At 35.7% G+C, this 26,644-nt stretch overlaps 1 protein-coding gene across 5 annotated transcripts in view; it reads left to right on the forward strand.

Annotated features, from left to right (window-relative positions):
* Positions 1–26,644, forward strand: part of LOC149572961 (endonuclease V family protein) — a 179,935-nt gene that overhangs the window by 143,877 nt on the left and 9,414 nt on the right. For all 5 annotated transcript variants that reach the window (XM_089814091.1, XM_089814090.1, XM_089814093.1 and 2 more), the window contains one exon: positions 20,390–20,506. In XM_089814091.1, the coding sequence (XP_089670217.1) occupies positions 20,390–20,506 (117 nt within the window). The remainder of the gene's footprint in view (positions 1–20,389; positions 20,507–26,644) is intronic.

Consider the following 26,644-nt stretch of genomic DNA (forward strand, 5'->3'; position numbering starts at 1 on the left):
TCAAGAACTAGTGGTACTGAATCAGAACAGAAGTAATATTTTAACAACATGCAACTCTCCAAAGATAGAGAAGGTTATCTTCATGAAAATAAACATGATTCTATACAAAATAAAGTGCATCATAGTTTTCACAGTGACAATCAATCTACAACTTTATGGAGATGAATTGGAAATATATTTGTCCGCAAATTGGACTATTGGGTGTTAGTAGTACACTTTGAGAAAGTTGGAACAAAATCTATAGCTGTTTATTCAATCACTGTGACAAATTCAGAGAACAAAAATTGGTTTGTTGACGAAAACGCTGCACTTTATTGAACAAATATTTTAAGGATTTGCTGTCTATACCAAACATTGCAAAGCAGAATGAAGCACGTGGCACTCACCTCATGGCAAGGACTGATGATTGCATGTCTGAAAGTAAATTGTATGAAGAACATTTTGTTTCTCAGTTCATGACAACTCTTGGAGGAAAACCCTGCAATTTCAGTTATGGATAAAATTCAACAGTCAAAGAAAAAATGCTATGAGATCTGCTACAGGCGTGCATCACAAAAAAAAAACTTGCATATAAGACAGGTTTAGACTTAGTAATCTGCTACAGTAGAGATATGCAACAATTCCAAGTACAGACCGAGCACTCTGTGATTTTCGTGGAGAAGAACATAAAAGGTCTTCAAATTTGAGGTTCCTAGGAGCCAACATGAAACACAATAGACTCTGTAACAGGAAAAAATACTCAGATTTGTATAGCTGGAGCAAGAGCAAAGCATGGTGACTATGAAGCTACAGTCACCAATAAATTACACATTTTCCACATGAATATTTTGAGAGGAGGAAAAGGTCTGTAAGAAATAGATACCCATAGCAGCCATGTTCATGGATGAAACCCAGAATACAAAAAGTGTTGAAAATTTATTATTTCATTATGAGCAGTAATGACAATCTGAAATGCTACAGGCGAGTTTTTTTTTTTTTTGAAGATACAGCAGCAGATTAAGGGATTTGAACCAGTAAAGCTTTCTCAAAAATAAGACTGGTAGCTCTCAGCAACAGGGTAACACATTTAATGAGAATGTCAACAAATATCATTATGAACAATGGCTGCTTGCACATTAGATTTTAAGTGAATCCATGAAATGGGTGTTTCAAAATCATTCAAACTTCTTAGAAGACAACCTACCAGTCACAAACATGAGTTTATTGATCAAAAATGCCGGATTTGGATGAATGCAAGCAAAGGGAAATATTTAAGTTCACAAAATGACTTACAGCTGTAAGAAGAAGAAGACTCCAAAGTGGTGTTAGAAATGCTCAGGAATCAACTGTGTGAACTCCCAAAAGGATTGAAGTAATTGTCAACCAAGATCCATGCTAAATAATAGCCAAGAGATGCAGAAAAATTTCCACAAAAGGGGCCGTAAAGTTCCAAAAAAGCCTTAATAATAAAAGCAAGAGATCAGTTCCAGTACCAATAACTCATGATAGCAAGCTCAAATCAAGAGTTTTAGCTAATAATCTGTCAAATGCTACGAATCAGGCCGATTTTCATGACCAAGAAAAACTCCAGATTTCTCACCAAGTCATGGCAACCATCTAAGGTTTGAAGCTTTCAAAACCCCATGAAGTCTTCAAAGGTAAAGTGAATGACAAATATCTTAGGGGGTCGGTGATATAAAGATTTTCAAAAGTATTTTATGAAGTTTAATGTTCGACCTTTTTAATTTTTTAATTTTTTAAATCCTTTATATATTGGATAACGTAATTATATGTTGACTTGATATAATAACATATAATTATATTATTATCAATAGTAGAGAAAATAAAAAATAAATAAAAACGGTGGATTGTTAGTGCTGCATAATATTCATGCAATTTAATAGTTATTAATTGGTGCAATTTCTAAATCAATTAATAATTATTAAAATCTTTTTGGAAAATGTAATAATGTTTCTATTAGAGGTAATATGGAGGCATTAATGGATAGAGATTGACCCTTTCTCTTAGTTTATAATTAACTTGGAGACACTTGAGTTAATGGTTGAGCTCATTTAGAAAGGTCGAATTTGACTTCCTCCAACTTTTTAGAATCCATTTATGAGCATTTGGAGTGTTTTAGGGGCAGTTTTGATGAGCTGTTGGGTTCTTTATTAGGTGGAGTGACTTTTTCCAAGTTGAGGGCTTCTTTTCAATGAGGTTTGACTCCTATTTTTAGGCTTTTTTTCCAGATTTCGACCAAGTTGGTTGAATTAGCATTGTACTTAATGAGTTCTGTAACTCATTTTTAAGTAGTTCTCTCTTATGCAATTTGGGCTCCTAGTGATTTTTCCTATCCTTTGGGCATATTTTTGCATGTTTCTGTAACTCAGTTTATGATATTCAGAAGCGACTTTGGAGACTGTTTTGGCATAATTCTTATCATCTTCTTGTCATTCGCAGAATTATGTTCATGTGATTTGATCAAACTATTAGTGAAAACCTTATTTTCCTTTTAGTTTTGTCTCACTTTTGTACCTATTCTGTGATAATATATATGGCACAGGTTGCATGTCATGTATAGAAATAGTAATGTGCTCTCTATTGTGAAAGATTCATTTTCCTTTATTGAGCTAATATCCATTTCAACCTTTCTGCAAAATATTTATGTGCATGTATATGTTAGGCAAGTCATGTGAGTTTGAAGATTATTTCATTGTTTCAAGTGTAAAAGTTCTTTGAATATCATAGATTCCAACTTTAGATGCATCACCATAGGTTTAGTTTTTCTCTTTTTCTGTATCTTTCTATCCCTTTCCCTCATAAGTTTCCAAGCTTTAAGTGAAGCATCTGATAGGAACTGGCCTAGAAATTGGAGGTCTCACTTCATCACATGTCCCACGTAAAAGTGATTCCCATGTTATGCCAAAATTACTGAACTCATTCAGTTTAGTATCAGGTGCAAAATTCTGGTGCTTAACACAGACCACACCAGCCCCAGATCCAATTCAGTTGCATATTGTGGTTGGTGGTGAGTTTGCTTCCACGGTTGGGAATGAGGGACGTGATGATGCAGTAGGCACATCCATCCAAGATTTGGGTGCAATAGGTACAGACGAGGTGAGAGCATCAGTGGATATGATCTCTCAGGCTGATTTGCTCCATTTTGCCAGAAGCGAATCTATTTCTTCATTTCATACAACTGGGACCATTGGCAATTGGTAGGGCCACATTTTCAAAAGGATCAGTTGTGGGTCGTAGGGGAGTAGGTTGATGCTTCCACATATAATTTCTATAGCACAGAGTCTTTCATGGAGTATCTTTTGAATAGTTGGGATGTGCGTGAGGATTCATACAAAGTGTTTAAGGGTACTCTCATCCGAGGCTCTCGTGCCATTTGGAGGTTGGTGGGAAAGATTGTAGAGACTTTATCTACTATGCTTCCCCACTGGGATTTCGAGGTTGGGTTTGCTGAGAGGATTTTGCTCAGAATCTTGCCCGACCAGTATTTCAGAGTCAAAGATTGGAGCCACCTTCTGATTCACAGACTAATACTGATGAGCCTTTGACAAAGATTGGGAGTTTTTATCGACATTACACTATGAGGAGTGCTCATTACTTTTATTTTTGACTCATATGTAGAGGATTTGGTTTTGCGCCAGTGTGGGTTTGCTCAAGTTCCATACCATCCACTATGGGATGGGTTAGCACCATCTTTTGCAGATGGGATTGATAGCTGCAAATTAGACCCCTTGTAGTATCTACACACCCAGGACAATTTGGCAGACGTTGGATTTGGTGGTAGTGTTTCAGATACCTATGGTTGTTACCATCTCCACAGTGCAGTTGGGTGTGAATATCAGTTTGATGGGGACTCAGGGGTTGACAGAGTTGGTATTTCAATTGCGTTGAGTTTTGATGCGTTGTTGCCTTCATTAGCAGCTCAGGTCAGTTTTCAAATGATTCTGATATTGATGTTCGTTATTTGGGTGTTGGTGCTATAAGAGTTGCTTGTACACAACAAGGATAGTATGCAATTCTACCTTTGGGGTCTAGGTGGATTGTGATGTTCATTTTGCTCCGGGATTGCTTGGGGATAAGCAATCTTAGGGAGGGAGGACTGTAATGTCCCCATATTTAGCAAGTTCCTGTACTTGGCCAAGTCAATTCACCATCGTGATTCTCATGATCTGACAGTGAGATTTGAGGGTCTTAGTTGTGTGGTTATAGGCTTTTCAGTAGCCTTTGGTGTGTTTGGCTCCGTTTGAGGGAACTTACTATTTATAGTAAATCAATCTGTTGGTTCCGATGAGCTTAGTTGAGTTAGAGGAATTGGAGGATGCTCTTAGTTTTTATTTCAGGCTTCCGGTTTGAGCTTCAATAATCTTGGAGGGAGCGTCTATTTATAGTTAGTCACCTCGTCAGGTTCATTCATCATCTTTCATCATCAAGATCACTTTGGTGTTATCACATTTCGATTTTGATACTTCTTCAGTTGTTTTCGCAAGACGGGTGAATTATTATTATTATTCATCTAAATACACTGAGGTTGCTATTTTTGTTGGTGTTGATGGTTGGTCACCTCAGTATCATAGCTCATTGGAACCGGGACAAAAATTTTTAAGTCGTGGGAACAAAAAACATTGGCCTTATGTGTCAGAATATTAAGTTATGGTGGTAAGGTCATTTTTGGAGCCAAAAGCAATTAATAGATTAGATAGTAATGACACTTTATTATAGTTTAATGTTGTGTGTGGGAAGCTTCTTAAGTAAAGTTCATTTGGGAAACTTTGTGCCATTTGGAGATTATAAATATGAGCCCATTCGATGAGTAAGGCATTCAATTGAATATTATTTTTCTCTTGTTGTCTTTGTGACATTTCTGAAGTCTGATTTTTATGTGCCCTTGCTGAAGTATAAGGGTTTGTTCTTGAGAAGTTCATTGTAATTTACAGTTGAGGTATTGCAAATTAGTTTTTTGAGAATTGTTCTTTATCTCCATTGTTGTATACACTATGGTTGGGAGATATTGTGGTGTTGGGAATTTGGAATTTGGCATCTTCTTATACTGTTATTACTGTTGTTGAGAAATGGTTGGGTGCTAGTTAATTTGGAGTTGGTTGAGCACCCATTTATATTTGCTGCTAGGTGTTATTTTCTATTTGCACTTTGGGAGCAGCGTTTTACATATTTGTAGTTGCATTTGTTTGTTGGAGAATTCCTTTGTTGCTACTAGACTTCATTTCAAAGGATTTCAAGGCATGTCTTACCTATAAGTTCATGGATTGTAACTTATAATTTTTCTGGGTATTATTGATTCAGATAATAAGGGATATTTTATCAACTAGATTGTTGGTATTTTATGAAAATACTTAGTATCTAAATTGATATTAAAATCTACAATTTTCAGCTGTACATTACCTATATAATATCCAAATATTTGAGTTGAAATTATTATTGTAATATCTTATGTTTTCCTGCTATATTGTTGTATCTTAAATTGCAAAACCTCAAAAACAAAAAAAGAAATCATTTCATTGGCATAGATTGCTTGAGAGCCAGCAAGGCTCATTACAATGGTATCAAAGCTTGCTTGCAAAGTGTTTGACGAAATGTCAGACAACTGAATTGTAAAAAAATTTGGTGTTTGATAAAGTTATAACCAGTTGGGATTATTACAAAAAACTCATAAATGTCACTCCCAAATACTGCTATCGTAAATGTCACCAGGTTGGCAAGAGCTAAATTTTTCTCTTCGTTCGGCGACCGTGTGTTTTAAGTTGACAACTTTCAAGCACAATTTTTTCTCGCCTTCTGTTATTTTTGTCGCCTAGATTCTTCTCTAGAAAGTTTCACATGTTTTTTGGTTTTTTGTGTTGAGCATCATTTTCAAGGTTTTTGAGATCACAGTCCTTGAAGAATATTATATGGCCCTTTTTAGCATACAATGCTGGTTTGTTTTCACATGTGAAGTCTTCTTGTTTTGTTCATATGAGTTCTCAAGCCTATGACTCTATGCAACAATCGTGGTTGCTAGTTTGGGCACTTCTCTAGTGTGAATTGGTTATTGCTAGTCATTTTTGTCTGCTTTGTAATTTCTAGAGATTTCGTTTTCTATGCCTGGTCAATAGTTTGTTTTAACATAGGGGCTTTTTTCTTTGAAATCTTCATTAATTATTTTTCAGGTTCTAATTGGTTTTTCTCCACAAAAATTGTATCATTTTTTATATGAACCCCTTGTGGTTTGAACTCTGACAAACACCAAATTGTTTCAATTTTGTATGTTTGACATTTTATCAAACACTTTGCATGCAAACTCTGATTCTTTGTTGGTATTTGCAATGTTTAGATAACTTTTTCAGTTTCTTGAAATTTATGTTTTTTGATATATATTGAAATAAAGAATTTACGAGCATGAAACTTCAAATGCAATCGGATGATTGAGCACAATTTTCTTTATTTACTAAAGCATAAGATGCCAATATTCACAATGGTAAATTAACAAGCATCGACAATCATTAAAATTAGACAAAATAAGTTGGAAATCTCTGTTGAATTCCTCAATATTAATCATAGATTTCAGGTATAACTGGGGGTTGTGCTAGGCGTCCAAAATGATTGGTGGCAATGACGGTTTGTTGAGGTTTGTCAATGCTAGGAATTATTGCAACCAAATAACAATCCAAAATCCTCTAATGCTGCCTTTTAAACCTGGTATTCCTTTCCTATAAGTCACATGACCTTATTTACTAACTTGAACAAATTTCCACAATCATTCATAGTAGGATGCATATTCTGGATTCGATTGTGTGCCATGTTTTTGCATCAATGTTTCAGATCACACTTAGTGATCCATCATCAAGATGAGAAGAGCTAGATGGATCACTGAGTGTGATCCGAAACGTTGACGCAAAAGCATGACACACAATCGAATCCAGAATATGCATCCTACCTTATTTACTACTGTTACTGCCTTGTAGGTCTCTTATGCCAAATTTCTGAGAGGAAATGATGGACTCCCACACTAATTTGATCACCATTTAAGCCCATTCATGGCCTCTGTTTGAAGCCATAGTTGTGGCACAATTTGTTGGACATCAAACCAAGTCAAAGTGCTTGAATTTTTGCAGAATTTACGATTCCACAATCTGAAACTTTTCACTGACTTCCTTCAGATAGAAAATACCGATAATCAAGTGCACAATAAATGAGTTTATATTTTCTCCAAGGCTTATTATAACGTTTTCACCATGAATCTTCACTAGCAAGGCTCTTTAATGAATATGGCATTTGCATATGTTAACTTCATAATATATCATTAATCAAGCGTACATTTTTTAATAAATATTTATTAGTCATTACCTTCAACATGGCCCTTACTTTATTGTAAAGTCAATTTATTACTTATAAAATAACTTGAATAATTACACATCATTAATGGTCACTAAAATAATAGTAACTCGTTATTTTGACAAGCCGTTTAAATTGGGAATCAACATTGTCAATCCCCATGTGACCAAGTGCTCTACTAAAACTAGAAATTGTCCTCGAACAAGCCAAGAGTTAATATAAATAGTAATTTTGACAAACAAAGCCAGGGAACCCATACAAGTGTCAGATCTACAACCACTAAGCTTTGGAGAAGGTGAATACTGACCAATTCTCTACAACAAACAAGAACCTTTGAGCAACTCCATTATTGTATTAGGGTTATGAAAAAGGCTGATCCCTCAAACTTTGATGCTCACCCAAAAGGGGACATTGGTCCACCCTTCCTAAGATTTCTTGTCCCCAAGCAATCAAGACTATAGAGAAAACTCACTGCACTAGGAAGTACAAGGAAGATTGAGAAATGTCCCACACTAAAAGATAATTGTTGCAGGACCAACAAAACCACTATTGTGCAGAAATGAACAACTCATCTTTTCAATCTTTGTGCACTAGAACTGTGCATATGAAACAAATCATATACATGAGGATTTAAAGTAAAACTACGAGTAACCAACACCATGTACACATTGCAATACTCCTTGGTGAATTAGACTAGAACCTCAATGCACACGAGGGAAAACACAACACACTGAAGAGTGTCTAACAAAATATACCTAGATTCCAAATCTAGAATAGAAGACTTCCAAGAAGAATAACCTGAAATTTGTTGTGCTAATCTGATCATAATATCACCACAATGACAATGTTGAAGTACTCCAATGGAACCCATCACCTGCAGTGCTAAACCTACCACCACCTAGGTTCCAAAGTAACTGAGACTCACATAAATCCGTACAATGGAGATATGACCATCTGGAAGCATCTTCTACACTCAATCCCATACTACACTCTGTCAGTCCTTCCTAGATGTGCTGACTCTACAAGTATTCCCCCACCAACCTGCAACTACTAACTCCATCTACTGAAGATGGTGTATACCCATCCAACGAAGGTGTTGGATGTATAGTCCAACTTTTTATTACTTCTTACTTGACTCTTCATTTCATCTGTCTTTTGTTTTGCCCTTCATCTTCTCTAAAGCCTATTGTGTGTGTGTGTGTGTGTGTGTGTGCATCAGTGTTCTTATCGCGAGGCGAGTTATGTGGATTTTAACTACACGTGAGCTGAGTTAGGTCTGTTGGTTTTCATGACCTTCTGGGTTCGTGGGTACCCACATAGTGGCAGCCATAGGTTGCCAGTAAAAAATTATTAAAAGAACACTTACATTTCCCTTTGTTTTGCATATGCCTTCTAATTTTTCCTAAAAGGATTTCTAAATGCTTGTTATGAGAAGTAAAGAGGAAAAGAGAGAGGAAGAAAGAAGAGAAGTCATAGGCTTGTAACCAGCAGTGAAGAAGAGAGCATCAATGAGACCACAAATCACGTTGGGGAGGTCATAGGTTTGCATTAAGAGCATCAAGGAGTCCATAGCAAGACTTTTGAAAGAGGTAAGTATTAAATTTTGTAGATTTTCTTAGTATTTTTTGTATGCATATGGATTTTTAATTTTTTAATTTTTTAATTTTTGTTCCTTTTGACTTTCCAATTCTGGAATGTTTTCAACTAACATATGAATTGCATACTTCAATTAAAGAAGTAGAACAATAGAAAACCGTTGATTTTTAAAGGAAGAAGTATAAACATGTATTTTTCTGATTTTTCTAAAATACATTATACAATGCACAAATTTGTAATTTTGTTCATAATTTTTTCTAATTGCAGCTGCCTTCAAGTTTTGAAAACATTAATTCTTGCCAATGCCTCCAAAATGTGAATGTTAGAAATATACTAGAGAGATTCTTGGTAGACAAAAACAAATGCATTTTTTGTAAAGAATTTTTTCATGGTGGCATCAATAGGTTTTAAATGTCAAATTGTCGGCATACCTAACAATAATGCTGACCCATGTTTATTGGCAACTCTTGAGGCAATTCGTTTTTGTAATGTCTAGTTAAAAAACAATGCAAAAGATAAGAAAACTAAAAAGAGGCAACAAGAAGAGATAAATGCTATTGGTTCCCGTTCACCCACAGTCACAACCACATCCGCATCCACATCAATAGGCTGTGTTGGAGAGGTTTCTTCTATGCCTCCCATTCATCGTAGTGCTAGTGTTAGTGCTTCTATTGCCGCTCCTCCTAGTGGCACTATTAGGCTTGGCCCTAGAGTCCAGAAATCGAAGTTGGATAGTTACTTTGTGCCGCACACTACTCTTGATGCACAACTCTCACTTGAGAGCATGAGTTGGAACAAGGAGATCCATGATGCTACACAAATTTTTTTTTGCAAATTTTGGTACTTTTGTAACATTCCATTTGTTGCAGCCAGGTAATTCTTTTTTACTTGATTGCTTTACATTTAAAATTATATTTTAAAGTTTATAGTTTGAAGTTGAACTTTGCTTTGAATAATGATTAATCAAAATCTATTTGTGATAGGTCTCCTTATTAGCAAGGCATATAGATGCCATAACCATTTGTTGGGCAGGCTTTAAAGCCCCTATTGATGCTAAGTTAAGTAGCCCCTTCTTGTTAGATCTGGTTATTGATATGAAACTTGAGCTAGAGGACCAAAAACGACTTTGGAGCCAAAAGGGTTGCACCATCATGACAGATGGTTGGATGGATATTAGGAATATGACACTTTTAAATTTTCTTGTTTTCTGCAAAGGCGATTGATCATTCTACTTTACTAAATGCAATGAATAATTTAATTTATTTGTTGATTGATCCATGATAACTGATAACTATTTTCCTTTACTTTCAGGAGCCACCGTGTTCTTGAAGTGTATTGGTGCTTCCTCACATTTGAAGAATGCCACATACTTATGTGAGGTTATTGAGGAAGTTGTACATGAGGTGGAGTAAGAAAATTTGGTGCAATTGGTGACGATTAATACAACAAGTTATGTTGTTGCAGATAAACTTTTAACATTTCAAGTTTTGATTAAGAGGCATCAATGAATTTATTTAAGATTTTCATAAAAGATCTAAATTTCTAATTAATTTAAAATTGTTGCAGATCAACTTTTGATGGAGAGGCACCCAAATTGTTTTGGTTTCAGTGTGTGCCCAATTACCCTAACCTCATGTTCGAGGATATAGGAAATCTTGAATTAGTCAAATCATGTAGTGATAAGGCTAAAAAAAATTACAAGTTTATCTACAATCATGCATTGGTCCTTAGCATGATGAGACAATACACGGGGCAACAGGAGTTGGCTCGTCCTAGTATCACAAAGGTTTGTGTCAAGTTTCTTCACACTAAATTCCTTGTTGAAATCAATGGAAACTCTGAGACGCATGTTTGTTGGTGAGTAGTGGAATGCCTCATCCCATGCTATAATCACTGCAAGGAGTGATGTGAAAGATTGTGTTTTTGATGAATTAGGTATTTGGACCCCTTGTATAGAGATCATGGAGGTAAATATATTTTTATCTTGGTTGCAACTTTGCAATTTTTCTTATCCTAAATTTCTAATGCACACTTGTGACTTAAATATTTTTTTAACATCATATGTGGGTCACTAATGCCCTCATAGTTCTATAAGTTGATGGGGATATGATACAGGTGGATCTAGAACGCCTTGAAATTTCATAATCTCAAAAATCATACAAGTCAATATAATTGGAAAGAGGTCACTAACACAATCCTGATGCAACTTGAATGAGCTTAAAAGGAGCTTGCATACAAAATTTATGTGCAATCAAAGGCTCAATCAAACGGACGAATTAGATGTTCAAAAAGGTGACAAATTGATCATCTCAAATTTGAGAAATAATGATGTCAAGTTGTAGTGCTCATCCCATTGATTCCAGATTTTTTTTTCTGAAAACAGACTCCATATGTAAAAGTTACAGCCTGTCAAAGTTGCGTTTGCTAAATTGACCATGGTTGACCATGATAATGTTAGCATAGCTTGTGGTACCAGCAAAAGAAATGAGGAATTAGAACCCTCGTCTTCGTCACCAATTAGCTACATGTGTTTTTCCAAATGTAGTTGGTGTTTTTATTATTTGAACACATTGTTGCTGCCTTGATTAAAGAGAATAACGAGTGTGGGGGGAGGTTAGAACCTATGACCTTCGAAGTCCATGTGGAGGCTCCAAACCGTTAGACTAAACCAACATCATTGAGATGTAGAAGGTGCTAAACCATATTTATTATTAAACTAGCAGTAAAACCTAAAAATGTGTGTTTGCAGTTTTAGTCTTCAACCTCATGTTAGTAAACAAATCCTACTACCAATAAGCCATATGCTTATTTTGGGATAGGCATCATCTTTAATTTATTGCATCTTATTTTGTGCAGCAAAGAGTGTAGGGAGGGCTATAGTTTAAACCAAAGCCCCCAAATATACTTATTGAAATATTTGAACTGATTAGATAAAGATTTCAAATGGCTTTGGAAATATTTTAAGGGGTATGGGTTTATTGTTGTGATTAAGGGGGATTTTCAAATATTTTCACTTTATATAGATAATTGAATTTTTTTGGAAAGTTTATGGTTAATACTATTAGTCCATTTAATCATATGTAAAGGGGGGTGATTTTGGTTTTGGAGGACATGGATATTTTGGAAAAATAATTCAGTGAATGGGTACAAGAGAAAGCTTGAGATTTTGCAAAGTATTATCATACACCAAAAATTGTAAAAGAGAAAGAGATTGTGAGGAGTTTGATGCAGGTTTTCTAAAGCTTGAATATTGTAATAAGGTGGTTTCCTTGGCAATATTAATAAATCATTTCCAAGATTGAGAAGTGGAACTAGAGACATAGTCCTAATATGAAGAACTCCATTATAACATGCGTGTGATCCTTTTGTCTTCTCTTTTGTTATTCTTCTCTCTCATATCTTACTTTCTCGCTATGTTGTTCTAGTTTAAATTCTTTTTTCAAATTCTAATTACTTTATTCTAGTAATTAGTTAATTTTATAAAGTTTTGTAAAAGTGTACCTAATTGTAAATTCAATAGTTAAAAGCTTAGTTACCCGGGTTTGTCCTTTTGCCCAGAGAACGCTGCTTGGGTTTGAACTAGTTTGAAATACTGGTTTGGTTCGGGTAAAATTCAGCCAATGTTCCACTTCCTTAGGGGTGATTCAAACCCGGATTCTAGAAATTGAACCTGGCTGAATTTCATTGCCCAGATCAAATTTTTTATTAAAAAATTGACAATGTTTTGAGTTCCACTACCCTAAAAAGTGAATGTAAATAGGTTATTTTGGCTTCTAACATCATTTGTGGTGTGCAATTAGGTGATTTTGTGAGCAAATAGGTGATTGAGCAAAAGTAAGTTTGTGCAACGAGGAGTTGGAAGATTGGATTGCGAGCTATATTGAAGTGTTTGTGTCTCATTGCTACATCTTTGCAAGCATACAATGGTAGGAAGAGGTAATTTCTTGTTCTATTTTTCTTTTGTTTCAATGTTTTATTTAATATCTTTATTTTTTTCAATTGTCTTTTATTGCCAATAAGATCTAACTATTATATTCCCTAAAAAATTATTCTCAATAACAATATGTGAATATGTATACAATTTCTTATCATAGGAAAAGGAACTTCAAAGGGATCTACATCTTCTTTAGTAGACAATGCCAATATCCCACAAAGAATAGAACCCCCATCTGATTCTCCTTTGTGAAAGTATGTGGATATTATACAACCTCTTCTAGGGGGTGGTGGCTTTCGTTGGAAATGTCGGGGTTGTGATGTAGAAAGAAATAGTTCATATTATCGTGTGGTGGGTCATTTGTGCAGACACCCTGGTAGAAGAGTGAAGAAATGTCCTAGAAATAAAATGCACTTGTGCCAAACTCATCAGTATTAAAATATATTGAAGAGCATGAGCATGCCAAAGAGAGATGAACTTAGAAAAAATGCCATTGATGGCAATAAAAATAAGAAACAAGAAAAACGAATGAAATCCACCCTAGATGTTGTGATAGAAAATCACCCCTTCTATACTACCTCAGCTTCCCTTGATTCTCGAAATGAAGTACCTATTCGACACAAAAGAAAGGAACCACTTGAAATTGCATTTCAAAATCGGAGTAGGGAAATTGCCGACATTGATGCAGCAAGATACTTGTATGCAAATGGGTTGTCTTTTAATCTTGTTCGCTCTCCATATTTCAAGCAGATGTTGAGAAGTGCTAATAAAGCACTTGTAGGGTATTTAGGTCCTAGTTTTGAGAGAGTGCGAACCACCTTGTTGGATGATGAGGTCAAGTTGATTGATGAGCAATTGAAGCCCATCAAGGATTTATGGATTGAGACAGGGGTAACAATTGTTTCAGACCGATGGAAAGATGCTAGAAATTGTCCATTGATCAATGTTTTGGCAGTGTCCCCTAAAGGGGCAATGTTTTTTAAAGAAATGGATTGTGAGGGGCAAGTAAAAGATGGGCCATTTATTGCTAATATCCTAATTGAGGACATTGAACAAGTGGGTTGCAAGAAATGTTGTCCAAGTCATAATGGACAACGCAAAGAATTGTAGAGCTATTGGTTTGTTGGTTGAAGAGAGATACCAACATATTTTTTGGAGACCTTGTGCAGTTCATTCATTCAATCTTATGCTACAAAAGATTGGGAAAAGTATTCAGTGGATCAAGGAGGTGTATGCAGAAGCTGAGGACATCCAGATGTTCATCACAAACCACCACGACTCAAGGGATATTCAGAATGTTCTCACATTTAGAGTTGCTGAAGGTAAGTAAACTTGAACTCAAGTGAGTTAATTTTTAAAAAAAAATAGTATCTTGCAATTTCTGATTTTTTGATTATGTAATGATGTGTATTCATTTATCAAGTATGTATCTAACAATTTGTATTGTTTTTGCTCTAGTTTATGTTATAGTTTGTGAGACACATTTCGCATCAAATGTAATAATCTTGAGACGACTTATGCAACTAAAAGAGGGACTTACCAATATGGTAATCAGTAATGATTGGGCTATATGGAGGCAAAGCAACACTGAGAGGGCAACCAAAATAAGGAAGAGGATATTGGATAAAAATTGGTGGGAACGTGTGGAATATCTCATAAATCTCACTGCACACATTATGATCATGCTTAGGTACACAAACATGGATAGGCCTTGCCTTGGAGAGATCTATGATGGCATAGACTCAATGCTTGAGAAGATCAAGCAAATTGTAAATGAAAAGGAACAAGATCCTCAAGGGACCTTCTTCAAACAATTGCGAGCAATTGTTATAGAAAGATGAACGAAATGACCACTCCTCTATATTTGCTTGTCTATGCATTGATACCCAAATACTATAACACCGAGTATACCGGTCTACCAGGAAGGCTACCAACCTGTAGAGACATAGAAGTTTCTGATGGATACAAGGCATCATTTGAAAGACTCTCCTAATGGTGAAAGGCGAGATTTGTTTATAGATGAGTTCAAACAATTTGTGGATGCAAAAAGATTAAGTAATGATGCTCTTCATCATTGGTTTAGGAAGGATGCTCATAGTTGGTGGTACCTCCATGGCTAAAGATTCCAACCATTGCAGCCCATTGCAATCAAAGTGATATCACAAGTTTAATTTTAAAAAAATTGTTATTAGTTTCCTTAGTCCAAAAATATTGTTATTAGTTTCCTTTGTCTTCATAAATTGCTAGAAATTATAAGATTTAAAATAAATAATTTAAATTTTATTTTAGTTGTTTACATGTCATGTCTTCATAGATTGCTAGTTCATCCGCTTCAGAGAGAAATTGGAGCACATATTCTTTCATCCATTTAGTGAAGCGCAATTGGTTGCAATCAAAAAGAGCAGAGAACTTGGTGTTTTTGCATTACAACTTGCGTCTCCTCTTGCACAAGACTAAAGAATACAAAGAAGGGGAGACAAAGAGGTGGGATGTAGATGTAGAGTTGGCAGATTTGGATGCTTCTGCTTCTCGGCTTACAATTGAAGACTTTGAAGATTTTGATACCCATACTATTGTTGTTGGTGCTGATCCCATTGGCCTTAGCTCTATTGCTCAGTCAACTAATGCGGAAGGACTACAAGAAGAAGAAGAAGATGATGATGATGATGAAGAAGATGAGTATTAACATTTTATACATTATGATTAGTTGAAGCTTGAACTTGAAACAATGATACTTGAACTTGTTATGATTCATGGATCATGATTTACTTTTAATGTTTTGAATCTTTGATATTGAACTTGAAAATTTTAAATTGAAATATGTGATGGTATGATCTTGATTCATGATGCAATGATTACTACTTACATGTTTAAAGTTTATGCCTATGGTGTTTTTGTTGTTTAAATGATTAACTAAGATTAAATCATATGATTTTATGATACTCTATCTTCTAGGCTTCATATATATATATATAATTTTTACATGTTTTTATACAAACAAACCCAAAACTCTTTCCAGAATTTTGCCAAATTGGCAAACCAGTTCTTCGAACCCGTATTTCAAATTGAACTCAAATTGATAACTATGTTAAAAAGCATAATCACACAATTTTGCGTCGATCAGTAAAATTCTATAACTAGGATTAATTTTCAAGTTAATTTGTAAACCTCTAATTACAGATAAGGAGAAACCCTCTATGGGCTATATATGTGAGGGCATGGATAGGGCCAAAGAGGTCATTAGATCCAGGTATGTCGGAGTTGAGGATACGTATTGCCCCATTTCGGAGATCATTGATGGGAGATAGAAAAACTAGCTTCATAGCCCATCCATGCAACAACTTGTTTCATCAATTGATTATTTCGTTTCCTTGATACCTTCAAGGCAGATGAGGAGGTTCTTAGTAGCCAATACATAATGATGCAAAAGATGACTAACAACACAGTTACAGTGCAAGAGATATATGCATATAATAATGAACAAGGGGCGATTACGCAAAATGTGCAAATACACTTGGATAGAATTGCAACCACGTAGAAATATATGTTAAATATAAGCTTCTTAATTTTATGGCTTATGCATTTTGATTTTAGAATCTATCCTTGATATTGGAAATGAGATTGATATTTTTTCTTTTCCACTTTTTTCAGATAGATGTTGGAAATTGTTAACCCCAAACCTTCAAAAACTTGTCATCCATATTTTGAGTCAATCATGTAGCTCTTCTAGATGCGAGCACAATTGGTCCATGTTCGAGCACATCCACTTGAAGAGGCCTAATAGATTGTCAATGGAGAGGGTGAATGATCTTGTCTTCGTTCCTTACAACTTCTATCTTAGGACGAGACAAATTTTGGGCATTGACTCCTCTTTGATCCCTCCTGCAGACATCGATCTAGAGTTTGACTAGCTCATTGAATTTTTCGATCTTGTCTTCACTAAGGAGGACCATGAGTGAGTTGAAAAGGTAGACAGAGAGGTTGAGGTTGTGGCTATAGAAAAGGAGGAGGATAGAGCACAATCAACTGCCAATGTAGTTAATGTTCATCATAGTCACACCTGACAAGTAGAGACTATGGCTTGTCAGTCATCCAAGACCTACCTCAGATGCATTTGTAGGAGGCAAACAAACTACTTTGAGGTTGATGTTGAACTAGAACCTAAGCCAGACTTTTTTTTAATAGTTTACAAATGTTTGTGAACATTTGATGTCATGGATTTCTTGGATTTTATATACACTATATATATAATTACGCTAACTATGTTCTCTATTTGCTTTAGCTACAATTAATGTTTATACTTACATGATGGATGTATGTTTATGTCTGTGATCAAATTAGCTTATGTTTGATAATTATATGGTGTTTTAAAACTTTATTGAATATTGGGTGCATGAAACTAGGTTTAAATAGTGAAAAATCTCTATTTTGTCATTTTGTTGAGTGATAGCCAAGTCATTGTCGAGTCACAAGTTGAGTCAACCTTGTTGAGTCATAGGCGAGTTTGAGTCATGGTACTATGATATAAATATATATATGAAAGGAAAACTTGATTTAATCTAAGCTACAATGAATGAATAAGATAAGTGCTTTGCTTTTTGGTGGATGTGGCCGAATTGGTGAACCACATTAAATTTTGTGTCTTGTTTGTGTTTGATCACGGTTTCTAATTTTTCGATTATCTTAAGTTCTTAACAATTGGTTTCAGATCCATGAGAGATATGAGAGCAACAAAGGAGGATGGGAGCACCAAAAGTGCATTGCAATAGGGCATAGAAAGACAAAGCTTTTTTTGTATTCCTTCACAGTGCATTTACTCTCTAATTAAGAAGGTAATTGATTTCTAAAGCCCCAAAAGGAAGAATATTGAGGTGAATCTGAGATTTGGAAGACACCTGTAATGTCAAGAAGAAGTATTAATTGGCATGAGATAACACATGGTCTAGAGAACAACACTATTGAATCGACAGTGTCTTCCTAAAGAGCATAGATATGTGGATAATCCAGAAAACTATGTTGATGATGTTGGCTATGAAATTCTGCTTCAGGGTTTTGCTAATAATGATAATACTCATAGAGGTGCCCCCCATTTGCGAAATTTGTGTTTGAAGCTTTTCTTGTGGTTGAAATACCCCAAGAAGAAATAGACAATGGGGCTGCATTGTGCACAATCTGTAAGGATGTGATTCCCTTAGGGAATATAGGGAAACAATTACTGTACCAGAATCTATATCATGGTGATTGTCTATTAATTGAAAAATTGGTGTTGATAGGCACCTTGTTTGGAGCTTCCGTACACATCAAGAAAGTAAAATAATTTTTCATTTTTAAAACAATTTTTTTCATAGTTTTCATGTGGAATCTAAAGAGGTGTAGAAGACAAGGGATGTGAATAGCTGTGAGATTGTTACTTCCAGGTGATGTAGGATAGCATATGGTATTGGAGGGCACAAATGCCACCCTTTTCATTTTATTTGCAGTGCTGAAGCTGCAGATGCTAGAACCATCACCAAAAACAAATTTTGTATCCTTGCCCCATGAAAATGTGATGCAAGGGTTGATATATTACTGTAGTTCATCAATGGCATAGGGTATTCTTATAGTTTTGCTTCTAGTTGTTGGTAAAGCAAAACAGATGTTTCAGTGCTTAACGTACAAGTGTTGCAAGTATGTACTTTAATCAGTATTTGGTATTAATTAGCTTATTCGGTCCCAAGGTCTTGTTAACAAAAGGAATGGTCACCATGGCAGCTGTGAGGAATGTTGGAGTGTCAATCATCCCAGTTGTGAGGACTTATCTTGGAGGTTACACTCATGTAGGAGAAGTTCAAGTTCCTCCCTGTTTAACCACCACTGCAATGAAGAGTTATGGGCCAGAGGAAATTCCTCCCTAAAAGATGAGAGTCAAGGCTAATAGGGTGTGGATGTTCGCTGATGGGATTTTCCTAACATTTTTAACATTCCCTTTTATTCATTGAGGGGTCTGGGTATGGCAGTATCTCAACAAAGGCCTTTGTTGATGTGATTGATTTTGTTCATATCTTCTCAATAGGCTGCCTAATTTCCATAGCTATGAGGAATAAGTAGTTACTCTGTTTAAATTTAAAGAGAAGGGCGCAATTTTCTATTTTTACAACCAAAATGCCAGTATATTATGTCTAATGTAAGGTAGGTTGAATGTTAACCATTAAGTGAGGGTATAAAATAATGTAATGTTTCTATAATGATCATCGTAGTTGGCTTAGCTGATTTCCTTTTCTGCATTCTGTTACCAAGTGCTTCGTTTAGAAACATTCTGTTGTAATCAGTTATAAATAGAGCCCTTTGTCTCTATTGGATATATCAATTCATAATAACAAATGAAAAATGTGATGTCAAAACATAAATACGTTAAAAAATATAATAATACATATGTATATACCTATTTAATGATCGAAATATAGATCCGAAGAATCTAGAACAATACATTTGAATTCACAGCAATAACCAACCAGTACAAAAAATACATAACAGTATTCTTTAACTCTGATACTCTAAAATGAAAGAAGCGGAGGGCAGAAATGGCTATTGGCATTTCAATATCACTTTTAATGTTGTAGGTTAACTTGCAAAAAATTGAAACTCTTGTGGTTCTTGTTGCAGGTGAACACCACAGAGCACCATCAGTTTCACTGTAGGTGAATATGCAGCATTGTTGTGTCCATGCAAATCACTGCATGTGACGTGCAACTCGATTCCACTAGCTCACCTAAATTATCCATTTTCTTATCAATGCAAAATCTGTCATTTATGTGTTGATGAACTTTTAGATCTTGTGCTCTTGATTGAGAAGAACAAATAGATGTTGCAAACCAGGTTATTATCTGTTACATTTTGAAAATCCTCAAACCTAAATGCTGTACATGTGAAAAATTTAAGGTCGCCCAGGAATTTTTTCCTTGATTTTTAGTTAAAATTTAAATTTACAAGGGAGAATCCTTGTTTTATTTAAATAATGATTTCATTTTATATGCTGTGCCATTTTGTGTTATCCTAAAAAGGACAAATTAAAATGCTAACCCATTAGTTTTTTCTAATCAGTTAAATAACCCACAATAATACAGCACAAGACTTGTTCACCTCGTAAAAGAACCTGTTAGGTTTTATTTATAATATATTTCTACTTTGTCCTTACCAACAGTCATAAGGTGCAATGACAATCGTCATCTAATATAGCTATAATTTACTTTTCCCAAGAAGAGATTAAAATGCCAATGTTGCATACATATTTGAGCAGACTTGACTGCCTTCTGTTGATGAAATGTTCTGGCATGTTACATGTCAATGTTATGTAGTAAGACTGAACTTTTTCTTTGTTTATCAAATTTTATGCAAAGTCATACATATTGGGGTTTTGATGAAGGATTTGACTGGTTTGTTGCATGTTCTGCTTCTTTATAACTAATAATCCATCTCACAAAATTACCATTTTAGAAATGTAATTCTTGTGGCTAAGATTGTTCTATGGTATCTGATTTTTCTTTTAAATTGTAGTTGCACCACATTGATGGGCTGAGGCAGATGGCAGTAAAGAAACATTTCGCGAGAAATGCACAGAATGATGGAGATTTGATGCCTTTGATTGGGAAGTCTGGTCGCACCTGGGGAGCTGTAAGTAGATTACAGATAATTATACCTACAGATGTTTTGTGTTTTGGCTGCTGCTCAGTTTTGCATTTTATGTTTTTAATTCATAATTTAATCTATAGAATTCATTATTATAATAACAATTAAGTTTGGATGGCTGAGAAAAATCACTTGTCTTTAATCTTGGCATTAGAAATCTAGACTCTAGGATTTTACTTCCATTTAGTTCGTTTAATTATGTAAAGGCTCCATGAGTTTATTACTATCACAATCTCAAAAAATCAAGCAATATCTCAAGTTTCCACACATAGCTTTGGTAATATTTGACATGGCTTAGTTAGAAGGGTCCTTCTCAAAGGAAAAACAAAACCATCAAAAGATGAGCGTAAGTTTTGGGTTCTAGTTGACCAATTAAATCATAAATGAGCACAATACAATGCACATAAAGCCTAGACAAGCATCAACACTGTAATGTTCCCGTCATAAATTAAATAAATATTCAAAGCATTGTTTATGGGCCGATTGATTTAGTATATCTTGGACCCATTTTTATTTTAATTCTTTCCGTAGGTGTTGCCATCGGCTGTCTTTGTAAACCCTCAAGAGTTCCTCCAAAGGGTATTTAAGCACGACATGTAGGAAGTAGTTGGTATGCGATTTGGATTATTTCTTTGTACTACGAATTCCTGTTGGAGTTAAGTATTGTTCGCCATTTCGGAAGTGAAAGATCTTCCCTACATGGCTTTCTCCGGGTTTGGTGGGATTCAACCCTCACCCTATTCCATTTGTGCATTCCTTTGCTTCGGATCTAGCACATCTGGAGCACCATCTTTGTATGCAATTATATTTCGTGATTGGAACTACAATACCTGGTATATGCGAATATTAATTCTTCATTCTGTGTTAATTGCATAACTCTATGATTTGCGATTGGCAAGTATTTTCTCATTCTTAATTTCCTTCTGGCTTAGTTGTCACATCTCCATTCCCTTCCATTCGATCTTCGTTGCTAGGGGGCCACCATCCAACCCACTCCTACCGCTCCAGCTCTCTTATTTCCATCATACGAACTGTACACCATTTCAGTTCATACACCCCCTTCGCTACTTGCCATCTCCATACCACCATACAACACATTCATCCACCATACAACCTATCATATAGACACCCTCAACTACCGTACACCATCTGATTCTTCACATCCTTCCGTATGACCTCAACCCATCATGCCTGCCCTTCTGTCTTTGTCACCGTACGGCATCCAACATCGAGTGTACAACGTACAACATCCAACATTCAACATCCACCATACAACATTCTAGGAAACACCATACGAACACATTTGGCATCACCGTACGGATTCTGGCAATGCTTTACAAACAGATTCTAGCATCACACATCATCGTACAGACTTCTGGCATTATTGTACGAACTTCTGTAGATTACCATATGGTCTCTTTAGTCTATACATCATACGCGAGCTTCATAGTTTCCGCATGCAAATTTTAAGTTGTCATTTCTCTTCTCTGTGTATTTGGAATGGAACATTACAAACACTGACATAACATCTTTCCAGCACATTTTCATCCCTAATTTAACCACATATTGCTACAAATTGATTTTAAAGAGCCAATCTACATTAATTGTGCTTTCCTCCTTGTGCATTACAAATGTATCAAATAGAAAGAAGAGGTTTTTTTGGCTGTGACAACTAGGGTGATTTCTTTTGGTTGTGGTGACTTGCTTTTTGAAACATATGTTCCCTGGGAACGTGGTACCTTGAGTGTAAATGGTATGGTTCAACTCTCTATTCTTCTGGAGAAGTAGTTGTACATTTATGTCAACAGGGTTGCTATCACTATATATATGACTTGGCTTCTCTTTTAAGTGTGTTTGGGAAGATAAAACAAATATATATCTTGTATGAACAAACCCAAAATGAACAGAACTCAGCCCAAAAAAAAAATCGAGTCAATGTCAAATCCACATAGGAACTAGAATTTGAACCGGCAACTTAGCCGCCAAACATGCAATACCCAGCACACGGATTACATCAGCATCATGATCAAAAAAATAGGAGAGAATTGAACACTTTATATGAGCATATGACTTCCCACATGGCCTACCCCATGGAAAGTACAAAGAGAGCATTCAAACAAAAAAGAGAAGGGTTTTGATTGTATATTCATGGCACCAACAAAAACAATAATAAAATAAAGTGAAGGCATGGACCAAGTAAAAGAAGAATAATATACATATTACGTGGGAAATAGGAAATTAAGAGAAACTTGGAAAGTCCCGAAATTATAAGGTGACTCAACTATGAAAGGACTTAAAGTAGTCAGCACTAAAATAAGGAAGTTTTTAACGTATGTTTCTAACTTGTAATCTCATATCACTTATATATTAACTTAAATAAGTTTAGATTATAGAATAGAGTATTAATTAGGAAATATTAAATTTTATGAAAGTTTTATTAGGGGAGATTATTTATAAGTAAGACTTTAATATTATATTTAAGGAAGATTATTTATAAGCAATGCATAATTTTTTAAATTTTGTGAATAATCTTTACGTATATACAAAGTAAATGTATAAACATGATGTACAATGAAATGATTAAATTGTCAAGATCAAGAGAGTCCTTTTGGGAAGAGAGCGGTCTTAATAACTTAAGATCAAGAGAGTCCCATAGGAAGAGAGTGATCTTAATATGGTTTTATGGCCGGAATATTCCATAGATGTTAACATATGTATATGTGACAAGGGCCCTGGATAGAAAATGTCTCTTCCAAGAAGGACCTTAAAGGGAGCACTTAATAGAAGACGAAGAAGTAACCGAGAACCTAAGAGTCCTCAAGAGGGTTATTGATCCCGATGTGGAGATGTCTTTGAGGTTGGGGTTAGGATATAGGGTAAAATAGTTTATTATTTTTTAAACTCTTAACATTAATTTTGCATGTATTCCTTATCCCAAACTAACCCTAGTAGTGGGGACATTACAGTGGTATCAGAGCATGATCTCGCCATCTTGTAGGGTGAATAAAATTATAAACATTTCAATCAATAAAAAAAAAAATCAAAATATTGAATACAAGGGATTTATTGTCAAGATGGGAGAAGCGGAGTAAATTCACTGGAGATAGGTAGATTCCAAGATGGGTAAGGACATGGATTCCAATGCCTTGAGGAAAGATTCCAAGATGGGTAAGGACATGGTTTGGAATGCCTTGAGGAAAGATTCCAAGATGGGTAAGAACATTATTCCAAAATTCTTGAGGAAAGAGTTCAAGATGGGTACGAACATGCAATCCCAATACCTTGCGAGAGCCTACTCATAGATGAGTATCTAGCACCTTGTGACAATGAAATTTTTATCCTTGTAATTAGTTAGTGTAGAAGAAAAACATACTTGAGATCGATATGGTAACTCTTAGATATATGTCATTTGAAATGCACACTAATGATCCTCCAAAAGACCATTGAATGAATTGTCAAATACAACAAAAAGATATTTCAAAGGTCAATCATACCATATCTTTCACTTATTATCAATTAAATTGTGCTTGGGAAACTCACCCACCCTGATGTCATGAAATCTATTAATCATCTTATCATCAAAAAATAAATCAATTGATCATCGATTAAGTTAATTCAATCACGTAACTTAGATATGAAGAAATTATACCTTCACCAATTTGATTAATATGTAACCAATCAAAATGGAATCACCCACAATATTTATATATATGTACTAAGACTCCTGATTATATCTTGGAACTTGAATAAGATAAATTGGTTATGATCTAGCCAATAAATAAAAATCATAATTGCTTGAGGACAAGCACTTTTGGGAGGGTAGGACTGTAATACTACCTCTAATAATGAAATTTAATATAAATTTATAGTTTTTGATTAAGTTAAGCAGCAAGAGGGTGCTGGCCCGTGGTACAAACAACTCGCACTATACTACTAAACGCGATTAACAGTCTCAGGTGCCAAATCCAAGATCACCAAGGATCTACAATATTAACTTACCTCCATCAATGACAGAGGTCAAATAATAACACACCTTGGGACAAGCCCCCAAACAGCTGTGAAACAAAACCAAAAACAAGAACCAAGGACTTGGATGAGCCCTTTAAAACTTCCAGCATTCATCCAAACACAAAAACCAATGGTTTGGAAGCGCCCTTTAAAACTTCCAGCGTACCTCCAAACAAAGGACAACCAGGACCAGGAAGTAGTAGGTCCTTTTAACATCAGCACATGAACAACAAAACAAGGCAGCAAGCTGTCTGCCTTTTCTTCTCTGAATCAGAGATCCGGACCCATCTTGGCTCAATTCTTAGGCCAGCACCTTCAAAGATCTTCCAACTCACAGCAGTCTCCTTTCCCACCTCAATAGTGAAAGGGTCCCCCATAGCAGAAGCACGGCAATGGAAGATCAAAACAACAAAGTTGGGAAGATGGAACCACCAATCCCCCCACCTATTAGCAGCAGCAACCAAGAAATTGTCCCCCTCACTAGGAGTCTCCCACAACTCACACCAGATCTCCACCTCAATAGGAGATAGCTTCACCTCCATAGAAGCCATGCAAGAAGGAGCAGAGACACGAATCCAAGCCCACCACCACTGTAACAACATTTTTCTCATAATGAGAGGACAAAGGGAATCCTCCCACCAACGGTCCAAATATCAAGGTTAGGAAGGTGGAACCACCAACCCTCCAACCTATCAAAAGTAGTAGCCTTGACAATGTCTCCCACACTAGAAGTCACCTCCACCCCTAGCAACTCACAAAATATCTCCACCTCAATAGGAGATAGCTTCACCTCTATAGAAGCCATGCGAGACAGAGAAGAGACAAAAAACCAAGCCCACCACCTTTGTAACCACATTTTGTTCATAGTGAGAGGACAAACAATAGCTCTCCTAGCCAAGAACCAACCACCCACTAGTGGTGGAACCCAAGCATGGTTAACTAGCATTAGGACACAAGAGCCTAATGCATGAAACCGGTAGTGTCCAAGAGAAGCCAGCCGCATAAGCCTCCACAACCTAAGATTGCCCCAACAGTAGCAACCTGTCCTGATATCTAGCAAATGGAGGGGGAGAGGAAACCTTCCACCCCGGCCTTTACCAGCATAATAGCAAGGAGAGTCATGCAGATAGTAAATCTCCACACCAGCACTTGGGAAGACAGAGGATCTAAAAGCCTTGATCCAAAAAAAGTCATTCCAAGGTAAGATGAGCCAAAGAGAATGAGAGCCTTGGACCAAGCCTTGGAACCCCAAGCTCCCATCTTTGCCCATGTTGCCATCACAACCAGCTACACATCTGGGGGAACACCTCTCACCCCAAAAACATAGAAGGCCAGAGCTAGCTTTCTCAAAAACCAGAAAACAACCCTCTGAAGAAAGTTGTCCCCAGCCAGGAGCAACACCCAGAAGGAACCCGTCAACATTGTCACTAGCAGGAAAGGTACCAAATACCCAACCCAGATCCTTGCGTATCATTCTCAGAAAAAGGCCACAGCCAAGAGGAGTTCCACCCCAAAGGAAAAAACTCACAGCTAAACTGCGCCACACACGAGTAATTTGACCCAATGTTTTCTAACCAACAACAAGAGAGCGTTGAGACAACAAGACCGCCGGATCCAACCGGAAAAAGTCCTCCAAAAGCCCACAAAACCCGATTCCCTCAACACCAAGCTTCACATCATCCTCATCTTCATCACTCCCTTCTCCCTCTCCAATCTCAGATGCCCCTGCAGTGGCATTCAATAAACTAATAAATATATTATGAAATAATTAATTGATTATAAAAAAATTTATAAATTGAGTTGAATCTAAGATTAGAACCCAATAAATATATTTAAATTTAATTAGACATTTAATATATTAAATATATATTGTTAGAACATGAAAGATAATGCAACTTCATATATATTAAATTAGTTATAAAAATACACCTAAACAAAAATTTCATATTAAACCTAAACAAACATTACCTAATATTTATTACATTAGTAGGCACAATGGAAGCCATGGAGATAGTCACAACCTCTTAATAGATGGTCATATAAATCTGGGGGAGCAATATTAAAAATGAAATCATACTAATATGGAGAAAAATGGTACAAGTTTTCACATCAACT

The sequence above is a fragment of the Cupressus sempervirens genome, chromosome 2 (genome assembly GCF_028749045.1).
Source record: "Cupressus sempervirens isolate cs-2001-9-10 chromosome 2, ASM2874904v1, whole genome shotgun sequence".
NCBI lineage: Eukaryota > Viridiplantae > Streptophyta > Pinopsida > Cupressales > Cupressaceae > Cupressus > Cupressus sempervirens.